This window comes from Xyrauchen texanus, chromosome 20, assembly GCF_025860055.1.
Source record: "Xyrauchen texanus isolate HMW12.3.18 chromosome 20, RBS_HiC_50CHRs, whole genome shotgun sequence".
NCBI classification, from domain to species: domain Eukaryota; kingdom Metazoa; phylum Chordata; class Actinopteri; order Cypriniformes; family Catostomidae; genus Xyrauchen; species Xyrauchen texanus.
In genome coordinates, this window is record NC_068295.1 from 26015646 (window position 1) to 26036677 (window position 21032).

The 21032-nt window shown below is 38.9% G+C and overlaps 1 protein-coding gene across 2 annotated transcripts in view; it reads right to left on the reverse strand.

Annotated features, from left to right (window-relative positions):
- Positions 1–21032, reverse strand: part of atrnl1a (attractin-like 1a) — a 421271-nt gene that overhangs the window by 126627 nt on the left and 273612 nt on the right. For both annotated transcript variants that reach the window (XM_052150500.1, XM_052150501.1), the window contains one exon: positions 17385–17463. In XM_052150500.1, the coding sequence (XP_052006460.1) occupies positions 17385–17463 (79 nt within the window). The remainder of the gene's footprint in view (positions 1–17384; positions 17464–21032) is intronic.

The window sequence follows — 21032 nt, forward strand, 5'->3', positions numbered from 1 at the left end:
ACGACATTATGGGGCGTTGGGGAAGGGTACGTGCAGTCTGACACAGCCGGTCACTTTGACACATAAAATATATGCCCGCTCCTGTGTCAGCAGTACACGTACACAGCTCAGCGCATGGCGTGATTTAAATTGGACACCTAGTGTCGCTTCTTCGACATAACGTCGAAGTGAGCGACAGATGGGAAACGTCTAGATTACGGATGTAACCTCCGTTCCCTGATGCAGGGAACGAGACGTTGTGTCGTCCCGGCCATGTCGCTGAACTGAGCCACTGTTGCGGCCGAACCTCATTGTCGGCTCCTCAGAAAAATCCTGAATGAAACAGACGTATTTCCCTCCTTTTATACCCGTATGTCCGGGGCGGGACATGCAAATACTGTCTGCCAATTTCTCATTGGCCTTTTCTCATAGATCGAAGACCCCCTCTAGGCCAGTGTGAACTGAGGAAATAATGCTTTAGTGACAAATGCTATCTAGCCACAGATCATTGCTTGTGTTATACGCTCTACACCTGAGCTGACTGCGACATGTGCAAGCAAACACACACACACACACACACACACACAATTTCATAATAAAAGTAAACTTGTAATCTTTTCAGGCTGGCTGAAACTAGCGCATTGTCACTTTTGTTACATGCTAAATTTATAGAGGGAATATCTCTTACTATCTTATGCATAAAGCATAACCTCATTTCTGATATCCACACAGCTCATCTTCACTTTCCAAATCTCAGCCGAGGCCAAAGCTCAGGGGAGAGCCAAACCTTTCATTCATGCATAACAAGGCATAATCCAAAACCAGAGGCCCTGATCAAATCATCTTTTGTTTATGCGTCAACACGACAAGGTACAGTTCAAAAGGTTTTTTTCTTCCTTTGGCTGAATGCTCTTCAGAGCAGGGCTGAAACTGAGGTAGAGGAACAATATCCACTAAGAGAGGCTATTGTCGGTCTCAACACATTAATAATATAGTACAGCTTTCATTTCCTGAATCAAGCAATCCTGAGCTCAGCCATTTATTCCCTGTGTAGATAGTCCTGTTCTGATCGCTATTGTTTTCTGATAACAGAAGATAAAAAGGAGTGTGCTTTTTGGCTTGCTCCAGTAGATGATTAGAAAAAACAATGGTTTGCTTAAAACATTGCATGTAAAATAAATGATAGGAAAATAACATAAAATTACCAAAACAAACCAAAGTTCAGAATATCTTCAACACCGTAGAACTGAACACACAAAAATATTGATGTTTTTTAACAAATTTCCTGAACACTTAAGCCAAACAATTTTGCAATGTCACATTTGCTATTTTGGACTGGTCAGGATGCTTAATCAATCTACTGTAGCAGAATTCACAGTATGATCAGTCTGCACCATTCGACTTAAGCAATGTTGTTATGTCGGGACGGGGTGTGTTTCCTGTAAAACTACGTTACTTACTCCATAAACAACATAATATGATGGTGATTCGAGAGTCTATTATGATTCGAGAAATTCATTAGCTAGTCACAACTGTTTACCGAAACAGTAGTAATTATGTCACACATCCATCGTTTGAACATTGGTTCAACAAAATAGAGCAGCTGTTCATGACGTTAAACAGGGGGTTGAGTAATAACTTCTGCGGATATCAAATAATAATAACTCAATTACCCGTACTCAAGAAAGATATTTAATATACGAAAGCTTCTAAAGACATGAAAGCACTATGTAAATGCAACAGATACATTGCACTTCAATAGTGGGGTTTCCCTTTACATCAGACTTAGTGGTTGTCCTGATGCACTTGAGCACATACACACGTTCACTCTTCAAAAGAACATGGACATAAGCTGTGTTCTCCGACAAAGCGATCTCTTTTAAAAGCCCTTAATCCCTTAAATGGCTGCATTCGCATTTACGTGATGTTTGCACACCACTTTCTGCAAAACCCTGGAATAAAATGGTTTCTTAAGTGCATGTAAACATGGTCAAAGTCTTGACAGAATAAAATATATATTTGGAATAAAGATACAGAAGCCTTAGCGAAGTCAAATGATGTCCATACAGCAAACTATTCTTCTAACCACAGGTAAAGAGCTTTAGTTCCAACCACACAAATTTGCGATGCTGTTTGTGAATGTTCATTGGAACTATGGTTTCGGCAAATACCAAATTGTTGAACTATGTTGGTAACAATTGAACTTGCGACTATAGTTGGCTAATAATGCTTTTGGGAAATGCACCCCTGGTTGGGATGCTCAAATTAACAGACCAATGTTTTGCAAGCACCACAGTGTCACAATTTTTAAAGTTTTTAAGTTTTTTACTTAGTTGTCTCTGCATGTTAAATTGGGATTTGTGAAAGTATTATAGGTGATAAACTTTGTATGACACAGTAAATGTATTATATATAATTTCTAAACCACCAAAAGTACACAGGTATGCTTTTAAGTGTTATAAAAAAGAATGTGATGGGGGTTAAATGCAGCATTTCATTGTTTTATGGATAACTCCGTTGATCCTGGACCCAAAATTACTCCATGCTAACTGAGAACAGGCTTATTTTCATACTGCTCACTAGGCAAACATGTAATTGAGTAGACAGTTCTGTTCTCCTCTTCTGGGTCTTTTCTAACTATAGTTTGCAAATCACAGCTCCGTAAGTAAGGTGAAGGAGACTGAGAAAAGCAGGAATAAGGATATTTGGGAAATAGGTCATAGAGCAACAAAGTAATCAACAAGACATTGTATAAGAGGTGAGAAAGGTAAACAAAACATGCATGTTTCCTGTTGATTTCTCCTAAAATCCTGTCCAAGACTCATACCAGACAATTACCCATTAATCATTAGTATCTGACAGCTGCCAACCGCAATGTGGTTTGACAACACAGTTAGCATGATTTCCATGACCACATAGGTCGAACTGTAAGTGTAATCAGCTGTAACATTACTAACGAATTTGCAACACACACACACACACACAAAAAAAAGGATGTTCATTAAAAAAATTATATAGGATTGTTTGATAGGGGTGGTAACAGACATTGCTGGTTTATTTAATAACCAATGCAGGTTTATTTAATAACCAGTGCACCAGTCAGAAGTGCTATCGATCACAGTGACAGAGCAGATCACATCTTTATTCCTCAATAAAAATATATCCACCTCTAGCGACAGCATGAGCACAACCCAGTGTGGGCCAACAGTACAAATAAAGTCAATAAACTTTTGAAATTGTACACAGGCACCTACACCTGTGCTTAAAAGATCTTTGCCGTGCAATTCTGAGGACATTCCTTGTCTTGTCCCTGGGAGCAAACAGTAGTAGGTGAGACTGATTTTGGTGCTTTGAAGATTGATGTTGGTGTTTAAGATGCCTCTGAAAAGCAGACAAGACCTTTTGGCTAATCTAGCCTTAGATGATAAAGACGGTCACCTGCTCGGAGCTGATAGCATGGCACTGGTAGCCAAGACTGTTAAAAGAGCAGCCACCTCTATATGAGACTTCAATCTCTATATGAGACTTCAACATCCTCATTACATTAGAGATGACCATCTTTTCAGACCTTAAATAAAATTGAGTCAAAGTTTTCCAGAATTTCTAAGTACTGTTTACCTGATAGAGATATTAAAGGGTGAGTATTCGGGTAATATATATATTTTCTGGATAAAAACATTTCAAAGAGATGTGTATTTTCTGACAAAATCATCTCAAAACTGCACTATAATAGAATAAAAAAGTTAAATGTCATGATATATAAGTAAAATACATAATGTAATACATGATATTTACAATGTCTAATAGCCCACATAAAGCATCCCTTACAAAGATAAACTAAAAGATAATTTGACTTAGATGATAGTTCAGCCAAAAATGAAAATTCTTTAATCATTTACTCACCCTCATGCCATTTGAGTTGTGTATGACTTTCTTTCTTCTGCTGAACACAAACGAAGATTTGCAGATGAATCTCTCCATTCAATGCAAGTGAATGGTGGCCAGAACTTTGAAGGTCCAAAAAGCACTTAAAGGCAGCATAAAAGAAACATATCAATATTTAAGTCAATGTCAATTTAAAAAGCTCTTTTTTACTATTCTTTACTTTATAATTCTCCTCCATGCCCCGTAGGTGGTGATATGCACAGATAATGTGAATCGGCAAAAAACAAAAGAAGAAGAATGTGAAAGTGGATATTTACAGTAAATAAGGGCTGTTTCTCACACACACCTATATCACTTCTGAAGATATGAGTTTAACCAATGAGTCTTATGGATTACTTTAATGCTGCCATTATGTGCTTTTTGGACATTCAAAGCCACGTTTCACTTGCCTTGTATGGACCTAAAGAGCTGAGATATTATTCAAAAAATCTTTGTTTGTGTTCAGCAGGAAAAAGAAAGTAAAACACATCTGGGATGAAATGAGTGTGAATAAATGTAAGCACAGCATTGTTCTAGCATGACAACTAGCAGTTGTGCATCATCACACCATTAGCTAGGTAACTTCTAGCCAATCATATGTAGGCTAAGTCATAACTTTATAAGCCTGCTCGCAATCTATCACATTGCTGTTTCAGTGCGCTAACACTTCCACTGCCACCAGCTGAGTCCCGCATGGGGGGTAGGCTCATCGCCCCTGCCTCCTATCTCCGGCAGGATCTGATGGTTCCAAGTACAACGCCAGACGGGGCTTACACCAAAGAGAAACATTACATTCCTGTTTCATATTCATCAAAAAATTTTACCTAAAACTTTACTCAAGTCTGCGAGTCTTCCTGATTTTGTATTATTATAAAAATAAAAAGTATTTATTATTTTGACAAAAGTTCGATATTAGCATACTAAAAATCTGAACCATCATAACAATCTCTGTATTAATGAATAATTGTTCAAAATAATATATTTATCTAAGAGGGAATTATGCTAATTATCATAGTGTGCAAGAAAGGTCAAATAAACACAATCATTTCAAGACTTGCACCCAATCGTGACATGAATACCTAAAAATCAACCTGGTATTTCATTAATTTGCATCAAATCATTGTGCTCTGAGCAAGTGAATAGTAACTTGGCCAGAGAAAATGGAATATGCCACTGTCAAATTATTAAAAAAACTGTGAATATCTGGATGGTAGGAGACATAGTGTGTTTACAACTAAACAGTCAACAAGAAGGCAGTTGGAAATGGTTCAGATATATGCTTAAAGGGATAGTGCACCCAAAAATGAAAATTCTGTTGTTTATTCACCTTCATGTTGATCCAAACCAGTATAACTTTCTCCTTTTTGTTTTTTACAGAAAAAAGAAAGTCAAATGGGTTTGGAACAACATAAGGTTGATTAAATGAAGACAGAATACAATTTTTGGTGAATATCCCTTTAATATGAATCAGGATGAGCAGAGCATTCTAATTATTTGTGGGCATTGGACCTCTATCCACAGAATGATAGAAATCATTATTGTACTTAGCGTTCAGTATTGGCATGTTTGACGGGGTAATGACAGTTTGTATTAAATAACATGAATTGTAGAGTAAAGAAGCACAGTGCAGTAATGAAAAGTGAAAGAGGCACAGTTGTTTTTGTTTATTTATACATGTATGGCAAGACAACAGCAAAACTTAATGAGCTTAGTTGTCAAAATGCAGCTCTATGGCTGTCTGCTGGGGGGAGACCCTATTAGGAGATTCATAGACATCTGTACAAGACGTCTTGTGCATCATCATTAGAATTTCAAAGTGGTTTTGATTGTTTGATCTCATATCCAGAAATTATTGTTGGGAGAGTCATTATCATAAACCCAGTTCTAAATTTGTTTTCAACAGTCTTGGTTATGATCTATAATTAACTATACTGGAGAGATTCTATTATTTCTCCCTATTCGGATGATGAATCCGCCTGGAAATTCTGCTCTTGGGAATTCTGTGGTTCTGTGAATGCGTTAATGGATTTAAAGTGTGTACGAGTGTGTGAACACACACACAAAATGTATTACGCTCAGAGTGCATATTTTTAGGATTCACCAAAGTGCATTTCACTGCGCAGCTATTCCATATATTACTTTCTTCTGCATGCCGACAGACTAAGGAAGTGCACGACCAATATCCCCTGACCACAGCCACAAAGAATTTATAATACATTTGGTGGACTGAAATAAAAATACCCCACAAAATGTTCTGCACTTAAGAAAGAGGGGAGGGATGAAATAATGAATTGGGCCCATTTGAAGACACTGACAGATTCCCTGAGTGCTCGCGGCGCCGTCCGTCCGTAATCTATCTCTGAAATAATCATTTATGCTCTAAATACATCAGAGAGAGAGGATCATGAAAAATACACCATTCAGCTCCATTGATTTGCATTGTTAATTTCCCAGTTGATGGCTGCAGCGAGAGGGTGTGATGAAGGGGCTGCTACAGCAGGCTTAAAGTATCCAGTGCAGCAAATCACAAGATAGCCGCTGTCAGCAATGAAGCCTGACAATGAGGCAACACAATTAAGCAGCAGTGGGGAGCAAAGTGATGCTGCACTCCATAAAACTTCTGTGAGATCCCAACATATCAGCCTCCACATAACCATAAAGCCAGAAGAACAGCAGAAATACAGCCCTGGAGGATGAGATCTTTATCAGACCAAAAGCCAATTGGCTGTTTATGGACGTGACTGGATGGTGTGGGAAATGCGTACAATAGATCCTTCCAGAGCTGACATCATCACTGCCTGACAGCTGAGCACTGTTGTGTTGTGTGGAATGTAAAACCCGAGAGTGGATGTATGGAGGCAGAAAGAGGTTCTCTGGAACTATAGCTGGAACAACAGGGACTGGCCGATATGGGGCAGACATCATAAATAATGTAGATAAATAAGCTAGCAAAGATGTGTGCACATGTGTGTGTGCCAATATGGTTGTGGTAGTGTTTGCTCATTGTGTACGGGAAGAACATGTGACACGGTCCGGCATCACCTGGGAAAACACACAATTCATACACGCACAAACATATCCACCTATAATTTCTGTAACAGTGAGTTGCCTATAAAGAGAACAGTTTAATGTATCACATGAGCATTCCTGACAGGAAGGCTGTTTTAATTAGGTTGCCTCTGAAGAGATTACATTTAAGCCCAATGCAGCATCGTATGTATTCTTCATAGAGAATACTATCCTAGATTGCGTTCAGAATTTGATGAGCTCATTGAAAAAATTAAATCTAAAATGACAAGAATGTTGATTATAAATAAACTTCATTCAATGCTGAACAATGTTGGTGATAAAAAAAAATATTATTTTACCAAATATTTGCATGTGCAATGTGCCATGGAGTTGCTGCTAATGTGAAGTGTTCCAAATCAGTCAACTAAGAAAGTAGCTGCCTATGTCGACAGTAGACAACACGGCAGCTCACTAAGTATTGAAAGTTCATATGTGTTCCCAATATCTCCACAGTAGCATCAATACTATTGAACTGAACTGGCTAAAAATGCTAAATGTAACAACAACTCTAATGAACTGCATCACATTCTGAATGATTCATTATTTGCTGTAGCTATCCTATAAAATGGCAATACAATTCTATTCCTTTGATTAAAATGCCTTTTGGGAGAAGACTGATGTGTGAAGAATGTCTTTTGTTTGGTTTAAGCTGTTCCATTCTCCAAATGCTCATTCTACAAGAGCATATTTGATATGTAGGAAAACGCCAAGGGTAACAGCGATCGCTGAATTGTGAGTCAAATAAAGCACACGTTTAACTCTAACAATTCCACATTTCCTCTGCGCTGCACCCTTTCAATTAAAGACCTTGATAGCTGTGCTGATTTTAAAAAGCTTGGTGACAACTAGTTTGTGTATCCCCTTTTAAATGTACGCATCCAGTAAAATAATGCATGAATGAAGGAATAAAAGGAGAAAAAATAGTAAGAAATAGATGGAGTGCGCAAGAGAAGACAGATGCTTTTAGGGAGATCCATCACATTAATCTATCCCTTTTACATGGGCCCCTGTCAGGGTTAATTGGTTTGTGAACATGGGTAATGAAGGAAAATGGTAGTGTTTATTTTTGTGCCTCTCTCATTAAACAGAGGTAGATCAGCTGGCATGTGGGTGACATTTACACACCCCTCAGACACAGGGAGGGGTTTGATTGCTGTGGCCTAACAGCAAGGAACAAGTTATAAAATGATCATCTTTCCCTTGTGTCCACTACTCTGAGCACAATACCACTGTATGAAAAAAGCTTCATACACTAAAATGGGGTTAAAGTTTTTTACAAGGATCAATCACACCCAGGAGCATCATAGGATGTCACAGATGGTATAGAGGTAGGGCCAGTGAAATCAGTTTAAAAATTTTTTCCAAATTCCATAGTGTTTCCGTTTTATTTTCTCTGAAGTCCAGGTTTTAAAGTTTAATTACATTATATCATTAAAACAACTGTCCAATCAAATTAATTAATAGACTTAATTAAATGAAAAAAAAATAATTATTATTTTTTAACATAACGTGGCATAATTTTTTTTATTAAAGGCTGTAGTATAGGTCATAAACCCCACCCCTTGAGCCAAATAAAAAAATCAAAGTACACTCAAATGTTTTTCCCAAAGAAGGTTTCTGTCATTTTAGGTAGTTCTTATCACGTTGATGTATGTTCAAGTGTTAATTTTTCTGATAAGTTTGGCTTTAATTAGTTATTTGATTCTATAAAAAGGGGGTGTGACATCATGATTGACAGCTGTGATTGACAGCTTCTCTGAGAGAAGTAGTCACAGAGGCATCTGCGTACGTCTTATCGGGAACGTCAGGAGGAGATGAAAAGTTAACTTTAACCTTTAACTTTCCATAACTGTGATTGTCTGTTTCAAACCGACAAAATGAGTTGTTCTGAAGTAAATTGTACTAATTGTAGTAAATTGATCTGAGGGATCACTACAGTTTTTTTCGGTTAGTTCAATTTGTGCTTTGTAAGCTAATCAGTAAATTTATATTATTAGCTAGCTAGCTAGCTAAGACAACAATCAGTCTAACCTTAGCTATGTGGAAAAAAGCAGGGTATCGGTAGCTAGCAGTTAATAATATTTTTTATTTTTATTTAAAAAATAATATGGTAAAAATCGGAATTATACTCCGTCTAAAGATACCGCAGCTACACCCAACGGTCACTACTACGCAGACTGTGGCTCCAAATGACGTCACCAGTGTAAGATGGCAGCGCCCATGTCCGGGATATTTTGGCTTCATTTCTGTACAGTGGGAGGAAGTGGAGACACGTAGTCTATCTTTATATACAGTTTATTTGTGTGTGTGTGTGTGTGTGTGTGTGTGTGTATATATATATATATATATATATATATATATATATGCTACACTTCACATCGAATAAAGTGCTCTGCTCTTTGTCATTAATACACACACAGAGCACACGTCAGAGGGGTTACCAGGATATCATGTTTGGGGGGGCATTTGGCTTGTTTGGGGGGGCAACATAAAAAATTGAAAAAATCGGCGCAAAATTAAGCTATACTACACACAATCTGTTTTAGTGCATATCTTTTTCTAAGCCAGGAACCCAGAGATAGGCACAGGGCCCCTATTAGACTATAGGGCTTAAACTGGATTTTTGTTGTGTCAGACCTCACTCATCTGCTAGCGATGGAAAAATATGCACAAAACAATCCACTTTTAAATTGTAATTTATCATCAGATGCAGAGGCGTTTCCAGCATTGAAGGACATCCGGGGCTTAGCCCAGACAATTTTATTTTCACACTAGCAACCACTTCCCTGTAGTCCAAAGCTGGTGAGAGGGTATTCTTTGAGTTTTGCTCTGGCTGGGCCTGTTTCTACAGTTCCTAAATCTTCCACTCTAGTACTATCCTCGACTAACTCATCCTCCCTCCTCGCTGAATCATCTGTGATGCAAAAGAACAGATACAGCACATAACTTATTGCAAATCAGCTTCAAACAACTAATTCATCAAGTGCTACATATGTCAAATTGTAGACCAATACCATTGAAGAAAATGTATTGGGAAGAGCAGATCAGTGGGATTGCCCTAATATCTATCATGATTCTTGAATTTTCATGTACATTAACATAAAGTCGTCACAAAAGAGTTATATTATAGTGAGTAAAGTGAGGTAAAAAAAACATTTCATATAAATAATTTATATTTTTTGACATAAATAGTCTAAGATCCTAAGTTAAAGCAATAGTATAAGATCCTAAGTTAAAGCAATACATGAATGACTTTAGTCTAAGTTCATTGACACACCATGGCATCGAACTGTATATAATTCTCAATGTTCATCTGTCAAAATCCTTTCATTAGGATCATTGAGATAAACAATGTTTCACTTTTAACCTTCTCTAAAGTAAAGTGACTTATTAATTGTTACCAGTTTCCATGCCTGATTCTGGCACAGCTGCTGCTGCTGCTCCTCAGTATGTTGCTCATCTTTGCTACACTCTACAAAACCATTTAATCAAATCAAAGTGTATATTTCCTACAAACTAATATCACAAAACAAGTCACACATACATTTTATGTTAATGCTTATTGGTTATCCTTAGCGAAAACAACACCTGATAAACAAGAAAAGTACGCCTTGAACGGGGCTCGAATCGCGGTCTCCGGCGTGAGAGGCGGCTGCGTTAACTCGGAGCTACCAAGCTGCATCAATCTAAACAAGGAGGTTAGAGGCTACAACTCTTGAGGTTTAGCCTACTGTGGGTGAAAGCCAGCTAGATGATGATCTTAAGGACAAAAACAAATGTGAATTCTTACCCACTGACTTCTTTCAGAAAAATCCCCAAAGCCTCATTTGCTTAATTTTTGCTGTCTTTCCTGCTAATTGCCGTTAACTCGCCACTAAGTAACGTTAGTTGATGTCAACGACTGTGCAAGCTCCTCCTCTACCTATACCTATATTCAACAGAGAGGAAGAAACAGAGTCGCCCATAGGCTACCGACAGCAAAGGAACTTATTCTATAGGCTATGCCTATGTCTATTTTTACAGGCTATATGCAGTATGTGCAAAGCCAAAGCACAATGAAATAAGGCAACTTTTGATTTCGGGGGTTTACATAGGCTTTTGTCCGGTTTCATATTTTTCAGTCAACTATTCAAAATACATTCGGGGCTACACTCAAAACATTCGGGGCTGAAGCCCCGGCAAAATCGGCTGCCTCCCCCAGCCTCCCCCTAGACACGCCCCTGGCACACGTGATGTTAATCATGTTTTTAGTGTATAAGCAGTGGCTTCTCTGTTGATGCTTATGCAGAACGTATATAGGCTTCTTTTTAGTGAAATCTCAGCCTTTTGTTGTTAAATCAATACACTAGGACATACCACAATTTTAATTTAATTAATTGTGCATTTTACATTAATTTTATCCCAAAATATGTTGAATTCCATTTTTATCAATGGATTCCGTGATTCTGTCCGTGTTTTACACAAAGCGGAATTCATAGGGTCCTACAGAGGTAATAACATCCCTGCTAAGAAATTAAGATACAAAAAACTGCCAAAGAACTGCCCACAATCACATAAAACTAGAGCTGTTCATTTAGGATACTCTACCTTCCTTTTGTCCTTCAATTCATTGTTGAACATAGTAAAAACTATAAAAAATGCATACATTCTTGATTAGTGTACAATGGTACTACATACCCCTCTTAAATCAGTCAGGAGTTGGCAAACCTGGCATCTAATTAATGAAACGAGATTGGATGGCTGGGTTAGAGATACTCTGACTTATAAAAAGCACTCAAACAATTTGAGTTTGCTATTCACAAGACGCATCTACTGATGTGGAACATGCCTTTCAAAAAAGAGCTGTTTTCTTGAAATTATAGGTGAATATTTTTGTGTGTGTATGCATTGAGTATAGGGAAGCAACTAACGTTTATTTTGATAATCGATTAATCTAATGATTATTAGAACAATTATCCAACTATTCAGCGATTATTGCAAAGATTAATCATTAGCTCTTAATCGATTATTCAGCTTGTGCCCCGACTTAAAATGTTGTATTAAACGTGCTTACTAAAAAAAATTAGCTTTTAAAAATACCTCTAAATGAAATTCACTGAATTAAAGGGAAAACAATTTTTTTATTAAGTTTAATTCAGTAAAGAAATCACTGCAAAAAAAAAAAAAAAAAACTGTTTTTATCTTATTTTCCAATTAAAATAGTCTAAAAATCCTTAAACCATGATAACATATAAGATATTTAGACTTGCTTTAAGAGAATGTATCTTAAATATAAGTGTATTTTGTATATCAGTGTATTTTTTCACTTGATTATAATTCTGCAAGTACAGTAAAGACTAAATATACTTGTTTTCAAGATCAAAGCATTTCTAAATATCTCACATGCTGCTTCTCAGGTGAATCCATCTTTTTTTAAGGATTTTTAGATATTTTAAAATATTTTTATTTTTAATATTATATTCAACATTCTCAGATAACAATTTATTTCTGCAGTATAGTTCCTAAAGTAAATGTAGATTGTTTTAAATTAGTTTTAGATATTAAATTCTGCATGAAACACCGGGGTGTTTCCTTTAAAAAGCTCCGGCTCCACTTAATCCACAACGAGAGTGCTTCTGTATACAGTATACTTATTTGTTATTTTTGTATAATTCCCTTGTACTTTGCTATCTACATAAGATGAAGCTCTTTGGAAAGTTTAGAGTGCATCTGGACTGTGATCTGTGCAATTCTTCCTCTCCTCAGTCCGGTGCGTGCTGCAGTGCTGCTCTCACGAGTCATCATTACATTTTAATGTGATCTCATGTTACGTTAAATGAGATCAAACAACAATTCGATAATGAAAATTTTTGCCATAAATTATTTTATTGTCGATGTTGTCAATAACGTCAACTAATAATTTCAGCCCTAATTGAGTGTTTTCCCACGTGCTGTTGGACCTTGTCACATGTTCTTCCCGTACCCAATGAGCAAACACTACCACAACCATATCAGACTGCACGTAACCTTACCCAATGCCCCACTAAGACGTCATATTGTTTTATTAGGTTCCCGGCATCCGACCAAGGATATTAGGTAATATTATGTTGGGGAGCAAAGCTGCGTACCGAAACTCTGTCCCGAGGGAGAACTCAAAGCACTTACCATGCTCCGCATACCTGGCTGGGGGCAGGAAAATGACTGAGGAGGAGGTCCTGTGGAGGCGTCCTTTAGACTTGTCAGAACTGGCCCGCTGGGAGTCTGCAGTCAAAGGCGTGGAGGCGAATAGACCGTGTCCCTTGTGCCGTGACTGTAGGTGTTTGGCATCAGACCGCCGTGAGAACAGCGTGTGGACACCGGTTAGATGAATCAAGGAGCGAGGAAGCTGTACTTTTGGGTACCACAGCCCGCAAATGGATCGGGCTGTGGTACCCAAAGACCTGGCCTCTAGACCACAGATGGAGTGGTCTAGAGGCCAGCTCCGTAGCAGCCATCTCGCTCCCTGAATCGATCATCTCAGGAACGCTTGGGAGCCTTTCAGGTCCCTGAAGGGGGTTGTGAGACGGGGACACCAGCTTCCTGCGGGGAGCCCTACGCTGGGGTAGAGAGCTGGGTCCGGGTTGGGGTGGAGCTGCCTGAGCTTTCGCAGCAGCAGGGGGATGCCCTCGGCGAACAGACGGGGTGTGTGCTCTTGAGCGACGAGGAGGCGTGATGTGTTGAATGGCCTCTGTCTGTTTCATCACTGCTGAAAACCGCTGGGCGAGGATCCTCAGCGGCGTCGCTGAATAGGCTGAGTTGGGAAACGGGGCGTTGAGAAGGTGGGCTTTGTCAGTTTCCAGCATCTCGATCAGGTAGAGCCACAGAAGAGTTCCTGGACCACAAGGGTGGCCAACGCCTGTCTGAGTGACAGCGCTGTGACCTTCATGACCTGGAGGACGAGATCGGTAGCTGAGTGCAGTTCCTGGAGCACATCGGGATCAGGACTACCCAAGTGCAGTTCTTTAAGTGCCTTGGCCTGGTGGGTTTCCAGGAGGGCCGTGGACCACGAGGGTGGCCATCGCCTGTCTGAGTGACAGCGCTGTGACCTTGCATCAGCTGGTCATGCAGCACTGGCATGCAGAGAAGGAAGAAAGACGCTGGTAATGCGACATAAGATCCAACAGCAATGCTCTTAGAGGTGAGTGGAACAGTAGTGAGTGTCTCAGCTCGCTGATCACACAACCACTTGGATCCGAAGAAAGAATCTGACTGAATAGATGCACGATCCCCGCCTTTTATACCTGTATGTCCGGGGCAGGACATGCAAATTCTGTTTGCCAATATGGCATTGCCCTTTTTCATACTCAGAGGTATACGAGGCTCCCGAAAGACGCCCTTGTGTCACTATAATCGACACAACGAGTGTCAGAAGGGGAACACTACATTTTAATATCTAAAAACAATTCTAAATGTAAAAATAATAATTATAATGATTATTATAATCACTGAAATATAAATCATGGTTCGAGGTAAAAGTGTTTTTGAATTATTTTATGATTTAATCACAGATGTACACTCGCCTAAAGGATTATTAGGAACACCATACTAATACTGTGTTTGACCCCCTTTCGCCTTCAGAACTGCCTTAATTCTACGTGGCATTGATTCAACAAGGTGCTGAAAGCATTCTTTAGAAATGTTGGCCCATATTGATAGGATAGCATCTTGCAGTTGATGGAGATTTGTGGGATGCACATCCAGGGCACGAAGCTCCCGTTCCACCACATCCCAAAGATGCCCTATTGGGTTGAGATCTGGTGACTGTGGGGGCCATTTTAGTACAGTGACCTCATTGTCATGTTCAAGAAACCAATTTGAAATGATTCGAGCTTTGTGACATGGTGCATTATCCTGCTGGAAGTAGCCATCAGAGGATGGGTACATGGTGGCCATAAAGGGATGGACATGGTCAGAAACAATGCTCAGGTAGGCCGTGGCATTTAAACGATGCCCAATTGGCACTAAGGGGCCTAAAGTGTGCCAAGAAAACATCCCCCACACCATTACACCACCACCACCAGCCTGCACAGTGGTAACAAGGCATGATGGATCCATGTTCTCATTCTGTTTACGCCAAATTCTGACTCTAACATCTGAATGTCTCAACAGAAATCGACCAGGCAACATTTTTCCAGTCTTCAACTGTCCAATTTTAGTGAACTCTTGCAAATTGTAGCCTCTTTTTTCTATTTGTAGTGGAGATGAGTGGTAACCGGTGGGGTCTTCTGCTGTTGTAGCCCATCCGCCTCAAGGTTGTGCATGTTGTGGCTTCACAAATGCTTTGCTGCATACCTCGGTTGTAACAAGTGGTTATTTCAGGCAAAGTTGCTCTTCTATCAGCTTGAAGCAGTCGGCCCATTCTCCTCTGACCTCTAGCATCAACAAGGCATTTTCGCCCACAGGACTGCTGCATACTGGAAGTTTTTCCCTTTTCACACCATTCTTTGTAAACCCTAGAAATGGTTGTGCGTGAAAATCCCAGTAACTGAGCAGATTGTGAAATACTCAGACGGCCCGTCTTGCACCAACAACCATGCCACGCTCAAAATTGCTTAAATCACCTTTCTTTCCCATTCTGACATTCAGTTTGGAGTTCAGGAGATTGTCTTGACCAGGACCACACCCCTAAATGCATTGAAGCAACTGCCATGTGATTCGTTGATTAGATAATTGCATTAATGAGAAATTGAACAGGTGTCCCTAATAATCCTTTAGGTGAGTGCATAGGCTATATATAAAATTACCCAGCAGACTTGCACCCACAAAGAACTGCTCTGTGGAAATAAAGCAAACTGAACTCAAAGCAGATCCTGAGCTGAGATGTTGGAGGTAATTTGCAGCATTCATATAGACAATGCTTTTCTTGCAAATAATTGTCAAAAGACTGAAATAAAGAAAGAGTGAGAACCCTTTGCATATGTGTGTTCCACGAGACAGCACACCTCTGAAAAAACAGCTTGTTAGACATGCATAGACTGCTTTTCTGTCATCTGTTCTTAAAAATATAATAAACTGTGTTTCTTCAAGCGCATGCCTGTGTATCTAACAGCATTTCTTGTGTCATTCCAAATCCGAGACAACTTACAGTTATCCACCATGCACATTATATTCGCAACCTGCAATGTAATGTCTTCTGTCAGTGTGTGTACTTTGCAGCCTGTGTAATTTGATATGTTGGTAAAGAAAATCTGGCTTTCAATGCGTTATTTAGAGTCATTTATCATGGGTCAGAAACTCTTCATTAGGCAACAATTCTTTAAGGCTATTCTATTCATTAGGCTTTTGTATTGATATTGGATGTTCCATTTATAATGTTTCCAGGAGTATAACATTTTACAAAGTTGTTGTCCCTTGTACTGGGTAAAACTGGTAAAACTGTACACCATGGCAACCCTAATGCTCGGCAATTTTTGTGAATGAAGCACAATCTATTATGAGCCCAATTTACATAGAAAGAGGCATGTTTTGTGCTGAAATACTAAACAACCATTTAGTGAATTCACTCTAAATTGTTTAAATTGACAGTGTCTTAAAAACGCAGCATCTATGGCACAAGCAAGAAAAAACAGCGAGACACATGACAACATCCCATGTGTACAACAATGACATTTTTTTTGCAGATGAATAGCTTTTCACACTGAACACGCCATTGTGCAAAAAAAAAAAAAAAAAGCTAGATGCAGGTATTTAGTTTAGGCCTGTATTAAGCTTATGTTCACTGATAAGAAATTAAAACAACTTCTAAAGCCACTTTTGTTACATATTTATATTCCGATCACACAATATGAAACAATTCATTGAATGTGGAACTGACTGTTATGTCAATCATTGACACAATACCGTCTGTTACATTGAAAAACAGAATACCAAAGACTCGTAAATATCTGTTTTCTGAAATCCTAAAGATGTGTGATGTTCAAGAGAGTTGGCATTGATTAGAAATAGCTTCTTTAAAAGCATATGAAAAAGCAGAAATCACTGCTTGTACTAGTTTAGGCCTGTATTAATCTTATGTTCACTGATAAGAAAATAAAACAACTTCTAAAGCCACTTTTTGTAATGCAATGTATCCCAGAATGCAATGTAATGCTGTTCAGTGCTTTATTGTCTGCCACATTAATGTAATGTCAAATTACTCTCATTTGGGGGCTTTTTTCAGCAAATATTGATATGCAAATAATTGCAATTAATTTGATCAATCAATCAATATATCAGCAAATAATGTAAATAATTTGGTTAAAATAGACAGCCGTACTAAATATACAAATGTGTATAGAGATTCAATACACTTTAATAGAGATTCAATACACTTGATAGCATGGGCTAAATACAAAAAACAAATAAAAGTATGAACACGTCAGTGAACACTGGAAGTGCTAATTTGCAGATGTTACCTCTCTCCTCTGTGATGCCCAGCATGTCTGTTTGACTTTCCAAACCACTGCAGCAACCAGCAGCAGGGACAGGAAACAGCTGGAGAGAAGAGACATAGAAAATCAATAGATCAGTCAATCAAATATGATTCATGACTTCATAATTGCAATTGCGGATAACATTCCAGTAACCCTAGGTTGGACAGAGGACAGCTGTTACATATTTATATTCCGATCACACAATATGAAACAATTCATTGAATGTGGAACTGACTGTTATGTCAATCATTGACACAATACCGTCTGTTACATTGAAAAACAGAAAACCAAAGACTCGTAAATGTCTGTTTTTTGAAATCCTGAGGATGTGTGATGTTCAAGAGAGTTGGCCTTGATTAGAAATAGCTTCTTTAAAAGCATATGAAAAAGCAGAAATCACTGCTTGTACTGTAGCTGCCACTTGCAAGTGATACGGTGACATATGTATTGAGCTGCAGTGAAGTTAAAAGCACTGGTGGTCAAATACATTCCATTATCAGAATCATAATGAGCTTTATTGCCAAGTGTGCTTCCACATACAAGGAATTTTTCTTGGTGACAGAAGCTTCCAGAGCACATAAAATACAACAACATGACAGAGATAATGATAATATAATAGAATACAAATAAAAAGTGAATATAAAAGTATATATAGAAATTCCCAATAAGACAAAAATAAACATATAGTATATGCAAATACATCTCTATACAAATCTGTTATATACAGTGCAAGGGAATGTAATGCAGAAGAGGTAGGATATGTTAAATAATATAACTGAATAGGCTGTGTACTGCACATAATTATAGAATAGTTTTAAAGGGGTCATGACATGAGAAACCAAATTTGCCTTGATCTTTTGGTATATAAGAGGTCTTTGTATCATTAAAACGTCCTGCAAGTTTAATATTTTAAGACGTCCTCCCCATTCTAAACGAATCATTTATTTAATCAAGCTCAAAATACAGCTCGTTCTGGATTCATGGTTAGAAGTGACGTGTCGGTTAGAAGTGACGTACCAGCGTTTGCATATGACCGCCTCCAGCACAAGACAACTACGCTTTAAGCGCAAGACTACGCTCATTTCAGTATCGCCGTCGCCTCACAAGTGTTCAGTCGATGGACAGCGAGCTCTGACAGAGACTACTTGTGCACAGGAAAATTACGATGCCACACAGATGTGCTCTTCCTGGCTGTGGTCAAACAAAACCTCTGAATAAGCTGCCGAAAGATCCAGACGCCAGGGAAAAATGGATGCAGTTTATTTTTTGCGGACGTCCCAGTCACGGCAGTGTTAACTTAAGCGCTTGTTCTGTACATTTTAAGGATGACTGTTTTGAGAACAAATCTCAATATGATGCTGGCTTTGCCAGAAAACTGTTGCTCAAAGATAAGTCCGTGTCGACTATTCTGGGAACAACGACGACGCAAACTGTAAGTAATCTATTTTAAACTTTAAACTACTTTTTAAAGCGCAATTTCATTCATTATGAATAATCACAGTGTTTTTACTTAGTTTACTTGCATATTGTTCTGGCTGGGGCGTCAATAATTGATACATAGGCACTGACGTTAGCCAATCATAACAGTGGGCGTTAACACTGAAGTCTTAAATGGAAAACGCCCCCAAAACAGACTGTTTGAATCAGAGGATGAGAAACAGGGTGGGAAAAGGTCATAAATCACTAGATTTTAAAAGTTTTTCTTAAAAAAAAATATATTAATACTATAATTGCACCTAAGGGAACATAATAATACAATAAAAAAAACCATGTCATGACCCCTTTAACTGTTCATGAGATGATAGCCTGAGGGAAAAACTGTTCTTGTGCCTGACAGTTCTGGTGCTCAGTGCTCTGTAGCATCGGCCAGAAGGCAACAGTTCAAAAAGTTAGTGGGCTTGGTGAGTGGGGTCCAAAGTGATTTTACCAGCCCTTTTCCTCACTCTGGAAATGCACTTGAAGGGAGGGCCAGGAGCAACCAGTAATCTGATTAGCAGGCTGAACTGTTCTTTGTAGTCTTCTGATGTCTGATATCATAGCTGAACCAAACCAGACAGTTACTGAAAGGCACTAGTCCGCCACTGGGAGCTACTCTGGGTTCAGTGTCTTGCCCAAGGACACTTTGGCTTGTGGAGTTGTGTGGGCCAGGAATCGAACCGCCAACCCTGTGATTAGTAGACAACCTGCTCTACCACCTGAGCCACAGCCTCCGTTGTTGTTGGTATACAGGGAGAAGAATAGTGGGAGAGCACACATCCCTGGGGGGCACCAGTACTGATCGTACATGTGCTGGAAGTGAAATTCCTGTCTCACTAGCTGCTGCCTGTCCCTCAGAAAGCTGGTGATCCACTGACATATAGACATGGGAACAGAGAGCTGGGTTAATTTATACCATAGGAGAGCTGGGATGACCGTGTTGAAAGCCAATTTAAAGTCCACAAAAAGGATCCTTGCATATGTCCCTGGTCTGTTCAGATGTTGCAGGACATGATGCAATCCCACGTTGACTGCATCATCCATAGACCTGCTTGTTCAAAAAGCAAATTGAAGGGGATCTAGAAAGGGTCCAGTGATGTGCTTCAGGTTGGCCAACACCAGTCTCTCAAATGACTTCATGATCACACACGTCAGAGCAATGGGTCAGTCATTTGTCATTAAGTCATTTGATCTTGGGTTTCTTTGGGACAGGGATGATAGTGGAGTTGCACTGCTGTAGTGAGCTGTTGAAGATCTGTGTGAAGATGGGGGCCAGCTGGTCAGCACAGGATTTTAGTCAAGTGGGTGAAACACTATCTGGGACCCAAGCTTTTCTTTTCTTCAGAAGACAAGCACACCTCCTATTCACAGATATTAAGTGCATGTTGAGAAGTGGGGGGTTGCAGGAGGTGTTGGTGTTTATGTTATATATTATGTTTTCACTTTTATTTCATCCTCAATTCATGGCCAGCATCAGCTGCTGCAGTACATGACAAAGCAGTTTTAGAATGTTAACCTGCCATGTGGGAGGACCAAGTGTTATTCCTCACAATCAAATTGTCACTGGCAAGAAAAGGAAGATGCCTCAAGGCATATGGTGCCTTTAGATGCATCAAAATGCATAAGGGGAGTGAAGTTTGCGAGCTGCAGCCGAGTGAAAGATTTTCAGCGAATAATTACCTAAATTTAGGTTTGTTCCTTAAAAAAACAACTAAAATGGCATTAAATTATATGGAATATTTCTTAGAATTAATATGGACTATTTCTATGTTGATTTATATTGTTGTTGGTTTTTTTACTTTTTGTTTTGTTTTTGTACCTCCATGACCATGGTGACAGTGGTTGTACTAAAAATAGGTGTATGCACATTCTTCATAATTTTTTTCATTTTCTAGCCAGAGGAGAACTGGCTCCCCAAACTGAGTCTGGTTTTTTTATATAACATCTTGTGGTGTTTGAGGTTCCTTGCCATAGTCACCTTTGGCTTGTTCTCAAGGGGCATAAAAACATATACATTTTTAAAGCATGATTTTTAATCATGCTTTTCATTTAACCAGCTCAATTAGGACTTTAAGACATTACAGCATCGTTTTCTGTAGAAGCACAATTTCCTGTAAAGCTGCTTTGAAACAATGTGTGTTGTGAAAAGCGCTA